Raw genomic sequence first — 25,149 nt, forward strand, 5'->3', positions numbered from 1 at the left:
TGTTAAAATATGATACCGTTAGGCGATCTTCTGCAGGGTGGTAACATCGCCTATTCATGTCAGAAGATGGAAAATTCCGTTTCAAAAAGGGAACCTTTGTACATGTAGTTGCTATTCATAGTTCAAGTTTTGCTTAACGTCTTTACAAGAGGTTTAACAGTGTACTTGTGTTTAATGATGCCTTTAATGAAAGATACACCTATGTGTACTCAGTACGGGCTTGAATGAAATGCTGCAGCACTCAAGTTCCAGTACAGTGAGGATCCTTTTCATTCAAACAACATAGACTCTCCGTCCTATCAAACTTACTTAGGTCCAACTCTTTCTTCTAGGAGTAACTGAAGGTATTTCCCCATAGCAAATGGCGTTTTGCTTTACTAAACCCTGGGAATGGGGACTTTGGGTTTTTGATGTCTAATGCAGAAGCAGATGATGGCCTGAAAAGGTCGTTCAAACAGGATACTAAAGAGAAATGTATAGTTTGCAGAAGTAGTGAGGAGTACAATACAATAGGAATTAGTCCATATATGCTACCATATAGTAGAGATGGCTTTTAATTTTAAGAGTAGTTTTTGCTGTACTTAGACTAGACTAGGTTTCGTATTAGTATAGTAAGTATTTTCTGTTAAACCAAATGACAAAGAAAAATCTAAGCTTGAAGTACTGTTTAAACTTGTACTAAAATGAAAGAAAAGAATAAAATGGGTGTGGTGATTTATCTGCCTTTTTTAATAAAAAAGCAAATGGCTTTTGGGAACAGAGTAGCATTAAAAGGACAGGATCTTAGTAATGGATACAAAGTTATCTTCACGGTCAACTGCTGGGACATTCTTTCAGTATTCCATATAATTACTTTTTAAAAAGAAGCACATTACCAGATAAGACTCTTAAGATCTTTTTCATTGATTTCAGCAGAGTTTGGCATGACTTTCTTAAACCATAATGTTAATGCTGTTGTTTTTCTTTGCTATCGTATCGTCGGAGTTCACAGGATGAGAGCAATATTTGCTAGCCAGATTTCCCTGCTGCAGAAGATTGTGCAGTGAACGCTTTGAAAATAACTACTGTTCTGTCTGTTACGATAGTATGATCACCAGTCCTTCAGAGAATTAAATTTTGCTGCTTGTTGGATATTAAACTTCTCTTGTAGAAACCTCTGAGATGGTTGTGTGACTAAACTGAATGTATGCTAAGGATTTACCCAAATGTCTTTTTAGTAATTGCCATTTTCTAGTGTTGGCCTAATTCTCTTTAGCCACACTGTGCTATTTTTAGCAATAGGAGAATAATATTGTAGACTATTTAAATTTAATTCAAACTATGGCAGCTTCCAAACAAGGGTGTGTGACTGCAGGTGATGTCCCATCAGGAGTGGGACTCTTGCCCCAAAGAATGTAATTGTTTATGTTAGTATTTAAGGTTGTGAAGTGAATAGTGCTGCAACTGGAGAAGGTTGGAGAGTGCTAGCGTGGGCTCCGTTTGAGCTGGTGTGAAGCTTTTATTCCCATCCTGCATACAGTGCAGATCTGATCTGAAACAAAGAGGAGCAGCAGGGATGACGTGATAATATGCAATTCCATCCTTGAGTAGGAGTTTAACGACAGGAGGAACAGAGAAAAAATTAAATGCTCTATTCCACATTTTTGTTTTACCTTGCATATTATACAGACCTTCAGCAATTACTGAGGCAATTGCATTTTGCAGTTCCAGAAGTTTTTTAGATTGCTAATGAGTGGTCAGAATTTCATCTTTTAAATACAGGCTATTGGGTTTCTTCCGCTTGCTGAAATATGTTTCTTTTAGTCTCATCTGTTGGGCTGGTTTTAAGTATCGGAAGAAAATAAGTATTTCTGCTTGAACTTGTGAGTGCTGGTGGTGGGATCTTCTAGATTTTGTTATTGTTGTTGATAGTGTTTAAAATAATGTATGTAGGAATCATGACAGTGAATCACAGTATAAGAGTATAGGCACACTTAAATCAGCGCTTCTAAACCAGGAATGCCGCTGAAAGAAGCGGTGCTGCTTCGCTCCTGGCTGCTGCTTTCTGTGCCGTGGTGTACATCCCCCTGTGCCGGCACTGAGGCTCGTGTGGCTGTGCAGCACGCTGCGCTGGAGAACTGTCGGGCTCCAAATCATGCCTCTTCTTTTTTGCTTTTCCATTTAAATTCTTAATGTGAGCAAGATTTTTGAGATATACCTCTATCAAATGTGCTGAAATTGCAGTGTATTACACATTCTCTTCATCTTCTGATTTGGTAAGATGATAGATATATATCGTGAGTTTAGCACGATTTGTTCTTATAAACTATTTCCAATTGCTGCTTGCAGTTGGTTATTTACTGATCATCTTTTCTCGGTATTTATTTTACTGTTTGCTGTGATCAGTTTGAGTGCAGCATTGTAACAGATACATATGCAAAAGCACAGAAATTTTTTAAGAGAGTAAGAGTAAAGTTTGTAGTTTCTAAATTAATTATGAATACGGAGAAAAGATTAAAAATGAAAAATGTAAACTTCAAACTCTCTAGTTTGAGTAACTCTCTTTAAAATACTTAGTCTGCTTTAAGGAGTTTTCTAGCAAAAGGCTAATGTCTCACAGTCAAATAAAAAAAGAGAAAAGTAAAAACAAAGATGATGGGTTCTGATTAATAAACACAGACTTCATATTCTCAAGTTGTATTTTATGAATTCATCCACCAATCGTGTGAGGCTTTCACCGATTCTCTCTATCACTTACAGAGTAGCGACATTAAGTGGAAGCAAGATATGCTGTAAAAAAAAGAAGAGGTTTTAATTTTACTGTAATAAAGCAGTAAGAAATAATTATGTATAGAAAGCTTCTCTCTAATGGCTTCCGGGTTTTTTCAGAATGCAGAGAACTCTAAAACTAAATCCTGTTCTGAGGATAACTATTTCCATTGCTTGACCCAGATATTTTTTAAAAGAAAAAAATCCAAGAAAAATTGGAGCATGTTGGAAAAATATCTGCATCTAGTTTGAAATACTTCACATCTTTCAACGTTTTTTCTTGTCTGAAAATAATAAAATAAGTAAATAATCTTGATTGTTGTTAAAATAATAGATGAAGAGGATTTTCGGGAATACTGTCTAATCTTATGTCAACAGAAAATTGTAGTATGCCATGCAGTGTTGACAGAAACAACAGGAGTCTATAGCCAAGGTTTCTCTCTACGCTTGAACTGGTTGTTCATAAATCTGCTACCATTAGAACTGATATTGGAAGTTACTGGAGTCACACTGAAGATTAATTCAGTCCATGGTCAAGCAGCAGTTTGGAGGGCGCTTGTTGTGGTGTTTGGTTTTCTCAATCTGAGAACTTCATCAAAGAGATTTAGAGAGATCGTGAAAGCAGTATGCTATTTTTCTGAGTTATAAGATGTATTTTTAGTCTTGCCAAGTACCATTTTAATAGAAAATTGATGGTGCCTGGAAACGAATACCAAAGAGGCCTTGTTGAAGGAGAATGAGAAATTGGGAAGCAGACTAGTTTGACCCTGACAAAGCATTAAGCTTAACGTGTGTTATCCTAAAGACAAAGGAGGGGATGCGCTGGTAGAAAAGTAGTTGTAAGCTTTCTAGATAGTGAGGGAATTTCTAATAAGCCTTTCCATTGACTGCCTAAAACTGATTGCGTTAAATTCTTCATTTACAATGCTGTTAAGGGCATGCCTACCTGAGAAAGTTAATGCAGCGCAAGCTAGGTTGAAGCTTCACCGTGCACAGACCACTCCATTAGTGGATATGGAGATACTTAGGTCTAAGAATACATCTGTCATCTTTGTTTCTTGACTTGAAATTGGAAAAGGTATTTTTATTATTGTGAAATTAATACTGTGTGCCTTAATACTAAAATTACAGCTTTCCTCAGTGTTGAAACTGTCACGACAAGAAGTGTAAAGAGGACAGGTAAAACTTCCATGATCATATGTTAGGGTATGCTGTGCATTACCGGTTCTGAGAACTGAATTTATATAAAACAAATAGTTTAAAACATTGCAGTCATCTACATTGCACATAAGGCTAGATTTAATATCTCTAAAAAATATGAGACTCTTTGGAGGCAGAGTTCCAAAATGCCACTATGTCTCCTCAGTCTCATGTTGTGACCCCTGAGACCGTGGAACTGTATGAAGAAAGTCACAGTAATAGATAGTGTTGCAGCAGCTGAAAACTTCTATTGGCTCCCCACAATATAGTATATCATCTAAATGTCATGAGAAGGACTATTTCAACAGTGCTGAGTTATTTAAGACTCATTGCTGCCTCAGCCAAAAAATACTTGCTCTGGGACCAACTCCATCCCTGAAGAGTGAGAGAGAGAAAATAAATTTTCAACCACCCTTTCCTGCTGCAGCTGCCAAACCTCCAGCTCTCCCTGCGCCATCCTGGCTGATAAAATCCTCCCTTTCGCCCTTAGTTTCACTCACCTCTTCCAAAGCAACAAATCTATGACCACCTTCTTCCACTCGCTGGAGCCAAGCTCCGAATGCTCTCATTGCTTTGCTTTCCCTTTTTTAAACCTGCAGTCAAAACTTTTCAGTAACTTTCAATGTCAGATCCAATTAAACATGATGCTTCATGGAGAAGCTGCCACTGAAATCAAAACAAGTAAATTCTGTTATGAACGCAAAGGCACAGTCAGGTTATGCAAATCAATCCTGTCTTTCAGGCTCCTGGCAGGCTGCCAGCGTGCTCCATGATGGTACAAAGATTTTGCTGCAGATAAAAGCAACGTCTGCTGAAGACAGTGTTTCGTGGCTGCTCTCACTGCCCTTTTCTGTGGTCCAGCTTAATTCCAAAATAGATAACTGAGGTTTTGTCTTGCTCTTTTGGCAGTGTTTGACTTTTCCAAATGCTGGAAATCGGTAATCTTAAACTCTGTAGCCTGGTAGTAAAGAGTTTTAGGGGAACATGGGCAGTAGGCTTGTTCCATAAAGTGCTGGCCTGGACCTGCACACCACCTCCAGAGCAGAGTGCTCAGATTGACTGTTGAGCATCAGTGTGTTGATACTGCAGTCTCTGTGTTAGGCTTTACAGCGAGAGTGACATTTTATTTGGAGCAGGAGAAAATTGTCTTCCATGAGTGAGGCTCGAGGGCACTTCTTTCCCTTTCTGCTGCGGAAGGCAGGCAGCATTGCGGTTGAGGAGCCTTGAAGACGAGTGGCTTGTATGAACTACCTTGAATGTCTAGAGCATTTTCTTCTCAAATTCTCACTTAAAAAAATGCTGTTCTGTTCAAGAAAGAGGTAGAAGCCTTCTGTGAAGCTTTGCTGCAGATGGGAGGAGATAAGTAAAATATTAAATAATTAGAAAATAATCATTTCTAGTTCTACCTCATATGTCCCCCCCCCTTTGTTCCACCCACATGCTGCTAATTTTCATCTTTTCTTCCTGCACATCAACATGTCAGAGAATGCTTACAGAGAAACTTGTTTTTCCTGAGTGGTCTGTACGCTTTATTAATGCAGCAAAGACAACAAGAAAGAGGAGGAAGGAGCAGGTGGGGACAGAGGGGACAAAAGGACAAGCTCCTTTATGGACTCGGTCCTGCCAAGGGTGACCGTTCTGTTCACTGTTGCGGTTGCAGTTGCCATGGCATCCCCCTCGCACTCTATCCTGGAGGTGTATTCTTGATATAATTAACAGCCCCACTCCTCCTGTCTGCTGCGGAAAGCAATCATTAAATGAACATGAAGGAAAGAAAAGTCACTTTTTTATCTTTTAGTTTTTCTATTCCTGTTTTTCATCCGACTATCCCATCTCTCGCGGTGCGATAACGCTGCTGTCTGTGTGAAAGCCTTGCTGGCAGACGGGGCGGCTGCCTGCACCAGCCAGGATGTTAGGTCCTGGGATGCACTTGTTTAAACAGAAGATTTTTGTTAGGGTGGAATGCAGCTCAGTTAGAGGTTTATAAAGTTTCATTTTTTTCTGTGTATAAAATTGTAGTCTCAGGAAATAGCAGGTTCATCAGGATGTGGATTATGGATATTGTTGCTGGTTCTAATGTGCCTTGAAGAGGGCATCCCGAGGAGACTTATTTCAAATATTGCTACAGAGAGATTGAGAAAGAAAATATGGATAGACATGGTTTAAATAATAAAGACAATATTGAAGAGAAGTTGGAGTTGTAATACAGGAGAATATGGCTGATGTATCATTCAGCCAGTGCTTGTGACAGCTTCCGACGTGGTGGGGATGTGCTCTGGCTGGTGTCCTTGTAAAAGGACGTACTTTTTTGTTAAGGAGCATTCTGACTTCAGTCTCATCAGGATACCAAATTCAGACATAAGACTAAAAAGATATATATTTATGTGGCAGTTGCATTGCCAGTCTGTTTCATTAGGAAACTTCTTTTGGGAAGACTCTGGCTTTCCTTTCTCTGGAACATTTGATGGTTACTGTCTCCTGTAGCTGCAGGGCAGCAAACTCACCCAGAAGCAGTATTGGTCCAGTTCCTGTAGAGTTTCTTTGCTTTTCAAAATATTTTAAAAGCATTTGAAAACAACAATAAAGAAGGTAAAAGAAAAGTCTTAGTTTAGTTATCTGGCTTATAACTTCACAGATAGAGTCTATGGAGTAAAATTTTCCTATGTTTTGTCTTAATGCTCAGTTTCTTTTCCCTGTTGTAGTCTCTTTACTGAAGTGCCTATAGGAAGCTATTTCCCCCCCCCCCCACTAACCTCTGTTAGAAATTTCTTACATTTTTACTACTTTTCTTAATGAAAGGCTATCCCACTGCCTACTTTCCAACCTATTCTTTCCTTTTCTTTACATCAATATGAGAAGAGTTTGTCTATAGCAGCTGTGAAGCTGAGTGATCTCTTTGAGAGGAAGAGTATGCTGAAATAGTCAAGGTTCAAGCAAATAAGGAAACTGCTTTGGACCCCTTTGTGATATTTCTGTCTAATACATATAATCTACACGAGCATGCATGCTAATTATTCACTTAAATTTTAGCTTTATACAAACTCCATAGCACTTCTTTTTTCTAGGTTTTTTAAAGAATAACAGATGAGATACTGGATATTTATGAAAGTAATGGACTGTTTTTTTCACCATTTATTTTACATAACATTCAACACGTACCGATAACTGAATGATTATTCCCTACACTTTGGAAGTATAGTAGTTGAGACGAAAATAGTACTGTATATACCTCTCTTCAGTAGTTCATCTTGTTTTCAGAAATCTAGAAGAAGGTCTGTCTCTACTGGATGAACATGTAGTTTCAACCAAAAGATATGAGGAGGACGACAGATAAATGAGTTTTCATCCTGTTTTACTTGTACACACTTGTTCTATGAGTGGCATCGCCATCAACGTAAGAAAAGAGTCCTTTCTTCTCGGTGGCTAAGGCCAGTTCATAGTAAAGCTACTGTATTTCAAATGCAGTGGTGATAACTGAGAAGCTTTATGTAGTGAGGTGCGTTGGATGGGGAGAAGGCGGATTTTCGGAGTTTTGACTCAGTACCGCAACAAAGTAAAAATTAAAAAAAATCTCCTCATGAGAAACCACATAAAACACTGGTGAAGGATTGTCACTGCTTCTCAGTTTCCTATTAGATGTTTGGGGAAAATAATCAAGCCTTTATAGTGCCTTACTGCTGATATAGCAGTAGAAATAGATGAACATAAAGTGATTCTGGCAAATCCAGGACTTTCTCTAATGAATCTTTCTGCGTTTATTTCTCAAATGAGGTGTTAGAGAGTTCAGTATTTTCCTGGAAGCAGTCACCTGAATGATGATAAAAATGTGGCCCATAAGTCTTGATGAGCATTACGGTTAATGGAATTGCTCTAACGTGGGCTTTGTGAGTAGCATTGCCGACTGATCCAGAGGTGCTGCAATTCTTCCCTTTACGTTAAGAAGCAAATTGTTTTTGCAGAAGGAATGTGTGTTTCACACTGATGCTCCTCTTAGCTTTTCCTTTATAACTTTTGAGTTTTCTCCAGTTTCTGAATCCAGTAAACATACCAAGGAGTTTTAAATCCCTTTTGCAAGGGCAATGACATAGCAGAATATACAGTAGCCATGGATCTTCATGCTTTGACTCCTATTTGAAGAAAATTTTCCGTTCCCTTTTTTTCTACCTCCACCCACTCTTTCCAGAAAAGAAAGTCATTGAGAGCTTTTCTTTCTCCTGTCAGGATCTGTATGTTTAATAGGGTTGGATCTGTCTTTTTCTTGAATCCTTAGACAGCTCTTTACCAGGTTACATTTGGAAAGTTCTCTTTAAAGCCATAAATATGAAAATCATCTTTGATTGTCACTGTTTTTTCCAATGCATGTGAGGAATTTTAGTCATAGTTTTACTAAGCAGAAACATTGGATTAGTTTAGATTAGTTTCAGCGTTATTCTTTTGTGCAATTAAAAACGTTATGCTTTTACCTAAGGTACTAAAGTAGCCTCTTTATGAGGCAGGCAGGGTTTTCCTCAAAAAAAGTCTTTCTTAAATTACAGCTTCACCTGAAGGAACCAATTAAAAATAAAAATTGTGGGTTTTTTTATCCCAGATTTAGCACCGTTATTTTAAGAGCAATTAAATATGAATTTGGTTCCATCTGTGTATATCAGTAAGGAATATTTCAGTCAACACTTCTCTCCTTTTCTCCCTTTGTACAAAGTCATCTATAAATTGTAAGAAGGCCTTCCTGTTTTCAACATTTGTCACTGCTGACCATTATCTAATTAAATTTGGTGTTGGCATCTGGATGTATGAATGGGCCACTTTTTACTAAGAGGTCCTTTCTTTTCTTTCTTTTTTTTTTCTCTCAATCATTCATTTGTTTGTTCAGAGAGGTGAAACTTAGGAGCATCCCAGTATCTTCTGTAAAAGCAATATAGCAGGGCAAAAGCAATCCAGAAGAGTTCAGGGGTGGTTTTTGTGCTGGATGTGCTGACTGGAGGAGGTTTGCTGATGCAGCTGCTATTTGCAAATAAAGAAGAATGGGTCAGGGATGTGATAATTGATGGTCTCCTGCCATGCCTACGCGTTTTAAAGCACGTCTGAATGGTTTGGTTTTGTGCTTTGAGGAGGCTGTCCCCAAAGATCAAGCAATTTTCCTCAGCTCCTCTGTCCTTCAAGGCAGCCTCCCACAGGATCTTCTTGCCTAACAGTTCCCTGAACAAGCCAAGGTCATTGCCACAGGAGCTGGCTGATTGCAAAGCTGCCTTTACCATTTTTTAGTGATCAGGAGAGATCATTAATGACTAGAAAATGACTCATCTTCAAAACAGGCAACCAACCACACCCCTAAAACCCAAGGGGATTACTGCCAACTGGTCGGTCTCACCTCAGTCACTTGGAAGATTATGGAGGAAGACCCCCCTGGTAACCATTTCCAGAAACATGAGAAACAAACTGGTGTTTGGGAGCAGCAGGCATGGATATACCAAGGACAGACTGTGCTTGAACAACCTCATTACCTTCTAAGATAAAATAATTGGCTTTGTGGACAAGGCAAAGAGTTGTTTACCTTGATTTTAGTGGGGCTTTTAACATAGTCTCCCGTAGCATCTTTGTAGCCAAATTATGGAGATACTGACTAGATGGATGGACAGAAAAGTGGCTGAAAGAATAACTGACCATTAAGCTCAAAGTGTGATGGCTGACTGCTGGAAATCTAAGTACAAGCCAGTTACAAGTGGCATTCCTCAGGGATTAATACTACAGCATCATCTTCTCTGACACCCTGGATGATGGGATGGAGTGAATCCATAGCAAGTTCATGAGTGACACCAACTTGGAGGGCCTGGCCAATATGTTGGAGAGCAGGGCTGCCATTTAGAGGAGCTAGAATAAGCTGGAGGATTGGATTGACAGGAACCACATGACATGAAGCAAAGGTAAATTTGGAGCCCTGTACCTGCGACAGAATAACCTCTGTGCACCAGGACTGGCTGGGGAGCGGCTCTGCCAGAAAGGAGCTGGAGGTCCTGGGGGGCGAAAAGTTGAATGTGGATCAATAGTGTGCCCTTATGGCAATGAGATCTGAGAGAGCTGGGTTGCTTCATTCTGGAGAAGAGAAGACTAAGGGAGAGCAGGGGGATTGAATTGCTGTCTTCAGTAGAGAAGAGGGAACCAGACTGTCTCAGAGCTGCACAGTGAAAGGAGGAGAGGCACCAGTTACAAGCTGCAGCAAGAGAAATTTGGAGAGGATAAAAGGAAAAATATGTTCACTGTGGAGGTGGTAAAGTGCTAGAACAGGGGCCCAGAGAGGCTGTGGAATCTACATCCATGGAATGGGACTGGACATGGGCCCTGAGTAACCCAATCTAACTTTGAAGCTCTGCTTTGAGCATGGAAGTTGGACTAGAGACCTCCAGAGGTCCCTTCCAGCAGGAATTACTCTGTGATGCTATGGTTCCCCCACGTGCTCCTTCTCTCACTAATCGTTCTCTTCTGAATCGCATGTCCTTCCCCTGCCTTGCTGATTTGCTTTCCAACTATCCTGTTTCTGTCTCTGGTGCACTTTTATAGATGTGCAGTTTGATAGATACATTTTATTATTATTTTTAATGAAGAGTAATTAACTAGTGGTACCTTCATATATTTCTATTGGGAAAAAAAAATGATTACAATACAAGTACAGAAAATTTAGGTTCTGCATTATGTGTTAGGTGAGTTAATGAAGTGCATGGGTGTGAAAAGTTTTCCCTCCAAATCGCAGCTGAAAACATTTCCTCTGGTGATCTCATTTCTGGCTTAAGGCTTTCTTCTGCAGTTTAATTTCCCTCAGGCTTGGGATCTCATTTGGAAGTCTTGAGACCTTTAGTTTTGGAACTGATGCTTTAAACATCAGAAATTTGCTGTTTCCAGAAGCAGAAGAGACATTATTTGATCCAGTGTGGCAATTACTATGCATATGGCTGCTTTTTTTTGTTTTTTTTTTGTTTGTTTTTTGTTTTTTTTGTTTTTTTTTTGCATGCACACAAAACCTTACATGTTTTAATCATACGCTTTTTGTATTTGAGATTGATTAATGAAATACTGGAACTTTAAAATTACATTCCACTAATTATAATGAGAAAAAAAGTCTTTGTATGCTTTCCACCTCTGAATTTTAAATGTGGAATTTCTCCAGCTGCAGTTTTCTCCGTTCTCTCAGTGAAGGTCAACTGATTGTTCTTGGATTGTAATAAGTCTTTAGTCCTCTAGGACATTAGGGCCCATTTTGATTTTACATTTGACAGCAGAGCTCCTTTTTCTGTTGCAGACATTCATACTCTGTCACCGTGGCTGAAATGACTTTCTTCATGTTCAGAGAGGAGACACAATTAAGCAGTTAAGATTCTGTTCAACCGCATATTTTACAATACGTCTTCATTAATGAAGACTGTAGGGAGTGTGAATGAATGCATCCTCTGGCCTTAAAAGCAAAAATACTATATTTGATTGCTGATAAAAATTATAGAGAAGATACTTCTTTTATGTTTGCTTTTGTTCCCTGCTTCGGAGAATTTATATCACTCTTCCACCTTCTGGTTATACAATTAACAGCACTGCATTAAATTCTTAGCTCTGGCTTTAGAGAAGTGTGGGGCTTTTGGTACTACAGTTTCTTCTATAGAGGCAACAAATCTTCCAGAATGTTGTTCCAGGTAGGACATAAGTGTTACTCCAATCTGCAGTTATTGGGAACTAATGACTTGGGGGTTAGACTGGTCTTTATTTTGCAAGCAGATATATTTTTCTTTGTTTTCTTCATTTCTTCTCGCATCATCCTGCTAAGAATAATTTCTTTTAATAATTTGCAAATGCTCCTAAAGAGCCTACTGATCTTTCAGTTAGGTTGAGAGTTTACCACTATATTTTTAAATGAAAGAAATTTCTTCCTGTTCATAGAAGTTTGTCATTGATGTTTAATAACAAAGTTCAGGAAAGTAAATTATGTTGTGAGAGATTTGCTAAATAAAGCAATGTAAATGTGATTATGAATAAATGCTCAAGTACTAGTTTGATGAATAGATTGTAAGGAACAGAAAAATAATTTTAATCTGTAAAAGAGTAAGTTTTTTTTTCTATTTAAAATAATGATTGATTTTACATTCACCTTAGAGAAATAATTTTCCCTCTACAGAAAGTGATACTGCCTGCAGTTTTTGTTGAAGCAAGGAGTACATGCAGAATCATCGGTGCATATTTTTTCACTGTGTTGTTCTCTCCTGTTTTGTTTTACCTAGTCCACAGGAGAAACACCCACAACCCCAAAGCATACAAGGGACAACAGAGAGAGCTTCTTCCCGGTAACACCAGCTACACTGCATCCCACCCCAGTGAATCCAGACACTGTGACTCCTGAAAATCTGCTGAGACTGAATGACCTGCATTCCAAACCCAAACCAGCGTCTTCCTCTTCATCCTCCTCCTCCTCAGCATCATCTTCAGTACCTCCATCCCAGGAGTCGCACAGGGACACTGAGCATCTCCGGAGTCAAAATGTAGAGACTGCTCCCAGCATGTGTGATCTTGCACGGGGTAAGTCTTGGGGAGATTGTTCCTCTCTGATCCACTTGCCAAGGCCACATTTTGAGTCAGTGCCCAAGATCCGATTCTGTACCATTTTATGGTCACTAGACTGCATTCAAAAGGTTTCCTCTTAACTCTGAGGTAGGCACATATGTGTAATTAATACATATTTTAATTACTAGGGTAGAGGAATTCTGGTGACCACTGCATATGTAACTTACATGTAAAATCATGGAATAGGAGTATAAAAATAATTTGTTTTAAATAGTGTTTTAAGTCCACTAGTATAAAAACAAGTTTGTTTTGTTTTCTTTGCAAGTGAATGAAAGACACAGTTCTTTAAAATAGCTTGAATGTTATTTTTTAAAAAATAGCAATTGCAATAAATTGATTGGCAGCCTACATCTGACTTATAGGTGACTGATTAACCTGATTAGATACACAGATATTGCTACCATGTATATATGTATGGCAATCCATAATGTGAAAATTCCAAGCTTCTACATGCCTGGTAGAGTTAGCAGATCAGCACTTTTGTGCTTCAGATTTGAGGAAAGAAGCATCTGGCAGAACATGAGCATTGGAAATAAATTATTTATAGTCCTAGTATGGTTATCGGTGAGGTTAGAGTCCAGAGAGGATTGAAGAAGCAAAACAAATATTACTTACTCTGTATCAAGATCACATGCTTTGTTTAGGACTGTGTTATGTACTCGGTCCTATGCAGTTTGTCTGCATGAGGAAGGGGTTAAATGAAAATGTTGTCTTTTACTCCTGGCATGCCAGGCTGGCAATGTTAGCAGTAGTCAAAATCACTGTGCAAGGCAATACTGATTAACTTTGGCACTTGAAGTAAGGTTAAACCCAACTTCAGACTTACCTTGAGTGCTTAGAGAAAATGGTTGAGCTTATTTATGGGACATTGCGCATACTAAGATGCCAGAGCTCCTGCTGTAGCCTGCACTTTTTTGCAACCTCGGCAGGAATAATGTCTGACAGAGCTCTTGCTGCTACCTGTCCTCATCCCATTTGCTCACAAACTTGGGGGAAATCTGCAAGGCTGATTCGGTCCCTACTGCATGATTGTTTGAAATGCATAGTTAACACAGTCCCAGTTACCCCCAGCGACCATCTGAAATCAGGTCATGCTACCTCCCTGTTAATTACTTGAAGAATTTTCAGTAATATTTTAAATTAGCCCTCTTCCTTTCAGATAATCAAGACTGTAGTTTCACAGTAAGGATATTTCTTTTAAATTAACATTTACCTTATAATCCGTTTTCAAACTTGACTTTGTGCTCATAAAATGCATAGACAAATTCATAGGAGTCCAGATAAGTTTTGAATGAATTGCATACATACAGGTATTGTCAAAAGTGACAAATTAAGATACAGTGGAAATATTGCCCAGATTAGGAAGACTTGTTAATAACAAATAATAATAGTAATGAACAGACAGTGATCTAGACTGGATATTTTGTTCAGTATCAGTATTTTTGATATCAGTAATCTTGTATTGTGACTTTCTAAAGTTTTTACCAATACACTTGTGGTATGCGATTTCCTTAAGTAATCAGCCTTGGCATCTAAATGCATATAATCTCCTCAGTGCATCACCAACAGGGAGCAAACTAGGGAGAAATCAGACTTCCCAGTGGGCTAACCTCTGAGTACAGGATGAAATTGAAATTTAACATTCAGTATTTGTAGTTGCATTGTAACAGTCTCATTTTCCTTTCCCACAAATCCATGGATAGATTGTCTTGGGAGGAAAGGAAAGAGGAGAGCAGAGTAATGATACAAACGGAAAGGCCAAGTCAACGTGTAAACCACGTTTGTTGTCCTTATGAAGCTAAAGAACGGAGTTGCACAGTGTCACAAGGTATCTTGGCAGGCTTGTTCAACGCGGAATAATCCGTGCTTATACAACAGAGGGAAAAAATGAATCCTTTAGTTTATAAAGTTGGTGTGCACTTAGTAAGCAGACAGATAGAAATGACAATGCAGATAAGAGCTTCTGCAGTTTCCCAGGCCACCTTACAGTGGCTGGAACACTTGCTTGAATTTTTTGACTTCCTAAGCTTTGTGGGGTTATGAAGTTTCATATTGTTCGTTCTTCTTTTTTGCTTTCTATACATCATCTTGGTTGAGGGAGACAGGAGGGTTTACTGCCAAAATTGTTCCGCTGAAACTGTCTGAAGATCAAGAGGCTCTTTGCAGAGCTTTCATTCCAGTGCTGAGCGCATGTGTTGTATCTGGCTTTCTGACTCTTGGACCTACCTGACAGGTCATTTCTCTGAGACAGATGCCAATTGCTGCAGTGCCCCCCCCCCCTTTTTTTTTTTCCTTTTTTTCTTTTTTTCCCCCCTTTTTTCTTTTTTTCCCCCCTTTTTTCTTTTTTCCCCCCTTTTTTCTTTTTTCCCCCCTTTTTTCTTTTTTCCCCCCTTTTTTCTTTTTTCCCCCCTTTTTTCTTTTTTCCCCCTTTTTTCCTTTTTTCCCCCCTTTTTTCCTTTTTTCCCCCCTTTTTTCCTTTTTTCCCCCCTTTTTTCCTTTTTTTCCCCCCTTTTTCCTTTTTTTCCCCCCTTTTTCCTTTTTTCCCCCCCTTTTTTCTTTTTTTCCCCCCCTTTTTTCTTTTTTTTCCCCCCCTTTTTTCTTTTTTTTTCCCCCACCTTTTTTCTTTTTTTTTCCCCCCTTTTTTCTTTTTTTTCCCCCCTTTTTTCTTTTTTTTTCCCTTTTGAAATTTTTTAAAATTCTCCAGATTGGAATATAAAATCAGAGTGGAAGAGTAACACTTCTTCTTCTTCTTTTTTTTTTTTTTTTTTTTTTCCTTTTCCTCCATTAAATTCATGTCCATTTAATGTCCAGACATTTCAGTATGAAAAGAAGGTTATTATTCCAGGTGTTGGAAATCTCTTAATTGTTGGACTCTTTACTGTCCCTCTCACTTTATGGCTGTGTGTGTGAGGACACATTTCACAAAGGAAGTGAGAAGCCTCCACCACTCTGGCCCTTTCCTTCATGAGGGAGATAGGGCCATGTACAGAGGTGAGTGTGATCCAAATGCAACAAACATAGTGTTAATTCTCTGCTTTATAACTTTCCCCCCTAACTTGTTATCAGCACGCTGACAGTTACTACAGTATGAGACCATTCACTCAACAAGCCACTACTGAGACCAACAATGCGTAGAATTCATACTTCACTGAGATTAATTTATTTTAATGCCTCTTAGCAGTAAACAAAACAGACTATTATTGGGAGATGAGGTAGTGAAATAAGTGTCCTGATTTAGAAATTCAAAATTAAGGAAGACAGGCAGTTCTTTCCACAGTGTACAGGGATACTGCAGCGCATAAACTATGAAATATGTGTCTATAATTTCAAATGTTTTATTATCTAGATACAGCGGGACAAGTCAAGGTGTGAATATATTTCAACAGATGAGTTGTAAAACTTTTAGACTTTCAGAAGTGCAAAAAAACAAATGCTGGTGAGGAAGGTTGCATGGAAGGGTAAGTGGTAGTGTTGTAACTGTGAGCAGTGGGGTTAACTTGTCTAAGTGTGTGGGCAGCAATAGTTTCCCTAAAAAACATGTTCAAAACAGAGGGGATTTTGAAATGGTGAGTGTTGAGCATTCATTAGTGTTGTATAAACATGGCATTTAGCTGGGTTTTAGATTCATACCAGCACTTTTACATGAGGTGTAAGGAGCATCTTCTCCCCGGAGTCTGTAGTAGGGTTTATTTCAACAAGTGATGCCCATTCTGAGGTTGCAGCCAAGTCCTCAGAAGGTTGAGGTGGGGAGGAAAGCATTGCAAAGAATTTGCCAGATCTCTAATTTTGTATTGACAGCATCTGTCGTCTTATTAAAACAGTGCATAGCACGAAAGTTCGCTTGATTCCTTGCACTTTCTAGGTATCCAAACATCAGTGGATATCTGCAATACCTTTTTCCATCTCTAGGTGAAATAGTGGAGATTGCAGGTTGCCATCTTTATTTCATAGAATCATGGAATGGTAAGGTTGGAAGGGACCTCTGGAGGTCATCTAGTCCAACCCTCAGCATAACCCATCCGGGGATTGAACCCACGACCTTGGCATTAGCAGCACCACGCTCTAACCAGCTGAGCTGCGTTTAGCTGTGTTTAGCTGCATAGCAATCTGTGTATTCTGAGTTTGTTCGTCATAGACTTCTAAAGATGAAACTCTGATCTTCAGAGCCCCGTAGTTCAGAGTACTGCTCCCAGGATTTGCCCCTCTTCACCATGCCTTATTTTAACCATGGGATTGAATTCAAACTTTCAGTTACTTTTTAAGTTGTTAAGAGTAGTAAGTAACTTTCAACCCTCCTAACTGTGATCTCAGTCTAGTCTTGGTTTTCTTCTGCTGAAGTCAAAATCATGCCTTAGTGCAGTTGGTCTCCACAGATGGTTTAAAAAGCTGAAACGCTGAAAGAAAAATTAGACTCACTATAAGTCTGTGGCCTCATTCAAGCCTTCATATTGCACCATTCTTTTAGCAGTTATCTAGCATTCCTTTTGCTTTTCATGAAGTTTTTTTATTTCTACAGCTTACCTCAAAAAAAGGTGGTGGTGGGGGGGGGGAAGATCTATCTTTTCTTTCTCAATATCTTCAGATTCATGGCATCCTGTAACTCTTTGAGGAGTAAGTTTTAGTTTAAGGGTGCTCTTTCAAATTTGTGTGTTCTTTGACTCTGTTTGCATGTGTACTTGTATACAATTTTCCATTCATGTTTTCTTCTTGTTCTTCCATGTTGAATTTTCCTACAGCTGGAAACTGAAACCAAAGCTGGTTTTCTACAGCTTTGTTCTACAGTTCCCAAGACTGAGTTTTTCCAGGCCTTTAAAATCTCATCTTTAAAAACTTGTAAGCTCAGGCCTTTTATTGCATTCTCGGGTAGAGGCTCCTATCCACCAGTTAGTGATTGCAAAGTTGCTAATAGAATTAAACTAGGCTGCCTTCAACTAGCTCTGTCTTTACTCCAGCCTCTTGCTGCATCTGGCTTTTGTGTTGGCATTGGTGTTTTCACTTCTTGTCTGATCCTTATTTTTCTTGAAGCTTTTTACTTTTTGCAGTCAGTGCACTCTGAAAACAACTTCACCACTGATTTTCAGCAGGGGGTTTCCTGTTTGTGAATGACTTCTCAAATCCCTCTTGCCTTGTGCTCAGACAGTATCAGCCAGTCGCATCTTTTCCTCCTCTCTTGGGAGTATGCCTGATTTAGTTTGCTAGTACAAAAAATTCATTTCTGAAAAGTTTTTCAGAACGCTTAATGTCTATTTCTGACCTTTACCCTTCAAGTTTCTTGTGTTTTATGTATTCAATCTAACATCACACAAAATCCTTTAAAATTAAAACTATCATTATTTTTGTGCATCCATGTTAAATCAATAAGAATAAGTAGGACACTGACAGCAGCTCCAAAACTATAGCCGGTGATGTGATGAAAAGTCTGTGGGCTGGACAGGGTTTGTGATCCAGGAGGCTTGCAAGCCTGGCCTACCCTTAGATCCTCCTGGAAATTTTGGAGAATGCCTGGCCTACGGCACACCTTGCCCTCAGGGAACACCTCTTCTGGAGACCACACAGATTTATAAAAGAACACGGTAGTGGCGTTATATTGTTACAGCATATTTCGGTTTCTCTAGTTTTAGATTACTGCCAGCAGAATAAAACTTAGATATACTCATACACAAATGAACACTGGAGAGAGATCTAATTGAAAGCCTGCAGGTATTACATTATTTACAAAGTTTTCAGAGAAATCTCTTAAAAGAAAACAACAAAACCCATGCTGTTCTAACAGCTGCTTTTTGCTAATTTGTACTGTGCTTAATTGGTTCTCAGGTCAAAGGAGAATGAAATACTGTTAGAGAAGGAAGGATCTTGCAGCTTTCAGCAGATAGCTAGTGCATAAAATTCACAAGCAGTAGACCACAAATGAGAAACTGTTGCTATATTCTAGTATTACTACGTGATACTCTCCAAATGATGTGCTTTTGCTGATTCAGGCATTAAGACGTAAATATCAGTTATCTGTATTTTTAAAATGCCACTTGAAAGTGTGTGGTTGAATACCAAACTTGTTCTTTTGGTCTAAGCCCGTAGATTTTTTTTTTTGGGGGGGGGGGCAATCGAAGTTTAACAAAAAAAAAGGAAAGAGAAAATTGGTGTGGAAGTACTCTGTTTTAGGGCTTTTCTTTACCTACATGTGTGTCAACATGTAGGTACCTTTGTGCTGTCTGCATCTTCTCTAGGAATCGTGATAATGGCAAGAAATGTTTGTGGGCACTGCTAGAATGGGCACAACTAACTGAGGAATTAGCATGGGCCAGGCGCTATTTCCAGGAAACACTTTTAGTGCAGCCACCTATTTCAAATTTTAGTAGCACTGATGTGTTGTTCAGCTGACCTCAGCATTTGGAGATGGTTTGAGGTATGTCTCATACAGTTGTGTGCACTTTGTAGGACCCTAGAAAGAAATGCTGTGTCATTACAGTGCAAACTTCTGTTCACCATGTTGAATTTCTTTCATTGTAGTGGGCCATGGGAGTTGTGTTCCACAGCCTCTCACCTCCAAAATTATTCTTGTGCTGAGTTTTTAGCAAATGGCTTTGTGTGTTAGCATTGAATCTAATTTCCTGAATGTGGCATTTCTTGTCAAATAATTGTTTACACTGCTGTGACTTCATGGCAAGATACTTAAAATGAATCTGGAGAAAGAAAATGTGTAAGGAAAGGTTCTACATATACCTACTGCATTCCTTAATCGACTAACTAGCCTTGCTGCCTGCTGCGAGGCAGTACCTCCTGGCAGGGACAGTCTGAGGGCTGATGCCCTCACTATTTCTATAGACCAGCATCCTTAGCTGACCTGTGTTCAGCTGGACCAGCCCGTGCTCCAGAGCTGTCTTTCCACTGACTGGATAGCAGAGTGGATGAGGAAACTCTGAGCTCCTTCAAACTCAGGCTTTCCATACATAGCTTTCCAGCTGCTCTTTGGAGGAAAAAAAAAAAAAAAAAAGTGTTACTTCCCAGCACACTGGAGCACAAGGCAGGTAGAATACAGAAGAGTTTACACACTAGCACTTTTCTTTGGAAATGTGGTAAGATACTTGCTCCGTTGTGGCACAGAGCAAAGGATCAGAGCCATTTCCATCACCATGAGCAAAGAATGAAATAATAACACCTGCCTCATATGGTGAATTAGTAGCAATGAGTTCAGTGCACAACTTCGGGTGCTCTATGTAGCCATTACAATATAAAGTAAACCAGTTATTATTGGGACTGGTAAAGTAAGTATTTCCTAGCGTCTGCAGGTGCACACAATTCGGCCCTTACTCTTTTGAAGTGTTTTGAAGGCGAGGTGGAACGGAACTGTTAAACTGTATTAATGTATTTTCAGGCATTTTCTTTGACATGCGCAACTGCAGGGGAAGTATTTTACAGAGGGATGAAGGCGAGCGGGGCAAGTGCTTTATTTAAGCACTTGAAGCTGTTGTCTGTTTGCTTCTCCAGGCATACACTTCTGAAATCCTGGTAGTACTCTGTTCTGGATGTCCAAGCCCAGTTTCTTCCTTATCCCTATAATGAAATCATATTTTGTGCAATGAACTCTAAGTTGCTTATATCCTTTAATGTATCTGTGCTTTAGTACTTCAAGCTGCCCCCCTCCCACCGCTAGCATTTGGAAAGCATTTTTTCCAGGTGCCAGACACATTTTTGGGGCTTGTGTTTTCAGTTGTCATGTAATAGGCTTAGTGAATGACAAAAGAATTTTTCAAAATTCCAGCTGAAATGTTTTATAACGTTGTGATGTTAGCATCTCCGTGCACATGACAGTGAAGGAAACCGGAGGGCAGAGCCCGCTGTGCCGAGGGAGCGGAGCAGCTGGGTACCGTCCTGCTGCTTGTCAACTTTCTCCGCACCTGCAAGTGCACGTTTTTGCGGGTGTTCTTTTTCACTGCGTACGCGTCAGAGCGGCGAAGGAAATTGCGTCGTTAGTGTAAGAGGCACTGCTGCAGTTGCATAATATGCGTGTTTATAGTGTGTGGATAATCTGTATCTAGTGTATTCTGTGTAGAAAGGGAGCGAATGAGAGAGAATATTAACTGTGATGAAGTCATGAACCCCGGCGCTCGCTATAGGCATCTGCAAACACTGGTTACCCTGGCAACAAGTGGAAAGAGGTTGGAGAGGAAAGCTGGAGTAGGTTGTTGCATTGAATTGTTTTCAGCTTGTTTCTTCCTCACTAAAGCAGGGAGATGTTGAAAGGTATGACGTGCCTCTTTCTATGGGTATACTATATTGTGTATATTCAGAGAGTTGTTGGGAAGGGGAAGGCTAAAAGGAATTCTTAGAATTTAGCATGTGCTCAATTGCACATGAACTTTTCAATATAAATATGCCTTGCAAATCTGTGTTTTTTTCTATACGCTTAATACTGGTGTGTTGTGCTCTAAGGCGAGAGTGCTGAATGGCTCTCCAGAGTACAGGACCTGTCCCGTCTTCAGCCTGGAGGCAAGTGGCTGTTGCAGCTTACGTCTTTAGAAACTGTTTTTATTTTAAGCTGGATTTGTAGAGCTAATGTTTGAAAACCTGCCAGAACAGTGCAAGTACTGTGTATTAGCAAGAGATTTGTTAACTGAGATTAAATGTGAGCTTCCGAACACCTTCAGAAGGTGCTGTACTTGTTTGCTTGTGCTCTTGGGCAGAATATTGTGGCTCATGAGTTGGTGGAGTCTTTACCTCCCTGGGGAAAGTTTTTATTAGAAAATCTGGGACATTGTGCTCAGGGCTGTAACAGTGTCTTCCACAGGACAAATATCAAGATACTCCCTTCAGAAATCTGTTTTAGATTATAGGAAATCCAAATGTGTGTTTCTTCTTGATTATTCTTCTGTCTTTTGCCCTTTTTGTCTAAAAGGAAAAAAAGATGTGATAACAATATTAAAGTATATTAAAGTAACATTAGTACAAATTATGAGATACATACACCTGAAACAACCAATTCTTGTTATTTTCAAGGATTTTTAAAAATAATTTGGTTATTAGCTTAATTTTAAACTTTAAAATAATGCCACTCCCAAGTGACTATTACAAAAAGCCAAAATTGCACAGTCACAAAAGAATAAATTAGGTTGACCCACTCAAAGAGTAGATTTGAATCACTGTGTATTTAACACCTCTGACAGCAAGGCACTGATTAGCAGACAGTGGTACTTGATTCTCATGTACTGAAAGATACAGTCTAATATAATATTAACAAGTGTTGTTCCCAAAAGTATAGGAATAGAAATGCACGTTTAGTGTGCCAAATTTTTGCCCTTTCATTTCCATTCACTTTTATATGGAAACCAGCTGACACATAATTTTATTGAAATGAGATCTAATTTTATTACACTACAAAACTAGATCTACAGAACTAATAAAAACAAACAGAGCATGGTATGGAAGATGGAGATGTATGAGCATGCTGACTACTGCTAAAAGGATGTTGACATATATCAGTCTTGTAGCATTTGGCTAGGGATCAACAGCTCAGAAGAGCTTTTATCAGTATGGGGATGGATGGCATAATTCAGAAATAAGGTACAGCAAATCCACTTAAGCAATGGTATGTCTTATAATTAAGTAAAGGTAATAATCAGCATAAGAGGTAGAGCTTTATCCTTGGACAGTAATACAAATCTGAGCTCTTATTCTGAATGGTGAACTGTTAAGTCCCTAATACAATTTAACAGTTGCATACAGTCTGTCTCAGCTAACAGTATAGTTAAGCCTATGGGATTTACAATTCATTTCTGGTTAGAGTTATATCTACTGAAATCAATTTGTTTTGTATTCTTAGTTGATAAATGAATAAATAAGTGAATAAGTTAGTACTCACCAAGATTTTTAAGACTGCGAGTCTGAAGTGTTAAAGAAAGTTAGATGGACATTGACTTTTCGGCCGTCTGGCAGCGTAATCTTCTGAAATTGTCATTGTCATCTTGCTTTTTTCAGATGTTGATATGATGTTTCTTTCTATCTTTTAATTGAAAGTGTGTCTTGTGGCTATTTGGTTATGGAAGTCCTCTGGGTTTAGGCAGCAGCTCGTTGTCAGAAGCTGGCAGTGTGATGGGAGGTGTGCGTATGGGCTCTAGGGCACCTTAGGGCTGAGCCTGCCTTGTACCCAGTCTCTTGTGCTCTACCAGCGTGTGGTTAACCCATACGGGTGTCCGGTGTAAAGGGCAGCAATACACACAATGCTGCTTCAGCTCTCTGCTCTTTATTAAACAGAGAAGCAACGAATTATGATTTTCCTAGTCCAGCTTCCTGTAGTTTAAGTATTTCCTTCTGTGATGTTTTTGAGTTGATTTGGTCTATTTATACAATGCGTGTATAAATTCAACAATTATCATCATATTTCCAGTGCTGTATTTTAAAGTCTATAGAGAAATTTGCAGGAGAGGGCTGAGGACGGGAACTACAGTCATACCTCTTAGACCGTCCTATTTCGTGCTTAATACTTGAATCAATGCAGAACAGAGGCTGCTGTGATCTGTGCGTGACCTTTCCTTTTCTGGGAGCGTTGGAGAATTCTCTGCAAGCGAACTCATTTGTTCTCAGGCTTGTATTGCCTATCAGCTACCAGTTTAGATAATGGTGTTTTTTTCTTTACCTATGAAAATCAGTGGCTGAAAGAACTTACTTGCAACCCCTTTGGTAAACATTTTTTGTACAAATTGTTCGCAAACTCTAGAAAATGTAATTCATTAAAAGAGTTGCATCTTTGACGTTTGCCACATTGTTAAGCCGTAAGGTGGTCTTCAATGTGTTCTGCAAAGAGGACTCCTGGCCAAGAGATCATTATCGTTGTAAATTCCCAGTTCTTATCTACATTGATGAAGATGATGGAGAATTGTTTTTTTCAACAATTCTGGAGAAAAAAGTATTTTTCTCATGATAAAAGTTGAAAAATAATTCCTTTTTAAGAAGTTAGGCTCTCAAAATCCTAAACTGATTTAGAGCAGGGACATATGAAAAATTCTAGAGCAGTTTAGATTATGAATTCACAATGCATCAGCCGATCTGTGATAGTTGCCTGTGCACACCTTACTCTGTATAAATATAAGTTAATTCAAATCAGCATATATAGTCCTTTGTTTTTTGAAGAATATCTTCATTTTATTGGAAAATAAGAACTTGTTCATGTGTCCGTGGCCTTGGAAGGCTAGCAGCTATTCCTGTCTGCCCTCCCAGAAAGGGTTGTCATTAGCAGCTCACAGTAGTTCAGTGAAAATTACTTCTCTTATGTACAATATGCAGCACAATGTGAATAAAACTGGTTTAACATTGCATTAATTTAAAAGTAAATACAGATGATATAGAATTAAGAGATTGAACACACACTAGAATTCTGAGTTAGAATCATTCCAGATCCTAGAATGGCAGAAGGTAGGAATTTTAGATTAGTTCATGTATTTATAGGGGTACAGGAGGCATATCAGTGAAAAATGAGCATTTAGTATAACTTCATATTAGTTATGTTAAACAGGATCTGGTCCTGTAACTGGATGTTCACAGTAATTAATCTTACCTACCAGTAAGCTGCTCTTCAATACAGTATATATCTGCGGTTGCAGATCAGTGAGATGTCTGGACTGCAGCTGGCTCCTTATTAAGGATAATAGTTTTTGCTCTGCCTGGGTGACGGGTGTTTCAACCCTCAGGTCTGCGAAGGTTAATGGTTAGTTGGATGTATTTGTTTCTTGCAGTTGTGTGAAGATAACAAAATGTCATGCACCAGAATTCTTTGCTCAGCTTTTTAAATGCAACTTGATTTTTTTCAGGAATTTGAATTGATGACACCAAAACTGTGTTTTTAAAGGAAAAAAAAAATTTTCCACTTGGTTAGACAACAGAAGGACTGAGGCTTAGGAAGGGGATCAGGATACCTCTTAATCTGTGAATTTTTTTTTTCATTAATAAAGAGGAAGAAGAGCTTGAAGTGCCTTTGGAGGGGCTTGGATTTCAGCAGCAAGAGTCACGACTTTGTCAGCAGATGAAAATGGCTACAGTTGCACCATCACCAGAGCCTGTGTGCTGGCAAGTGGAATCGGTGACCAGCACAAGCTCAGGACCTGTTTCTACCCAACGTAAGGAACTTCTACGCTGCTTATAATTCTGGAAATTAGTGGTTAAATGAGTATCAATATGTAGAGACTTGGATAACTGTGATGCATAATCCTCAGCTTCTCTGCCTTCCTTTCACTCAAGTGTTCCAGAGTTTACAGGCATGCCTGGCAATGTCCCAGCTTCTTGGAGAAGTGCCTTGTAGTCCCTTAATGGTTATTCTTTTGGGTGTATGACTCATACTAAATACCACAGCAGCAAAGCCAAACAAAACCTAGCCAGTACCTAGCTATCGTGCTATAGTCTGTGCTTCTTATAAACAATATTGGAATATTTAGCAGAAGGAAACGATTTTTTGCAATATTCGTACTAAGTCAGGTTAACGTAATGCCTAGCCTTACAATTGTTAAAGCTTTCTATTTCTCCTCTGCCTCCTTCCCAAGAAAAGTAGAGGTGGTATTTTAACTGGAAAAAAAATAAAACATGGTATTTTAGGAGGACATACTCTAGATAGATATT

At 39.0% G+C, this 25,149-nt stretch overlaps 1 protein-coding gene across 1 annotated transcript in view; it reads left to right on the forward strand.

The window, feature by feature from the left end:
* CABIN1 (calcineurin binding protein 1) overlaps positions 1–25,149 on the forward strand; it is a 123,123-nt gene that overhangs the window by 94,547 nt on the left and 3,427 nt on the right. The window contains exons 34-35 of the mRNA XM_062590094.1: positions 12,207–12,501; positions 24,489–24,653. Coding sequence (XP_062446078.1) covers positions 12,207–12,501; positions 24,489–24,653 — 460 coding nt within the window. The remainder of the gene's footprint in view (positions 1–12,206; positions 12,502–24,488; positions 24,654–25,149) is intronic.

The sequence above is a fragment of the Rhea pennata genome, chromosome 17 (assembly GCF_028389875.1).
Source record: "Rhea pennata isolate bPtePen1 chromosome 17, bPtePen1.pri, whole genome shotgun sequence".
NCBI lineage: Eukaryota > Metazoa > Chordata > Aves > Rheiformes > Rheidae > Rhea > Rhea pennata.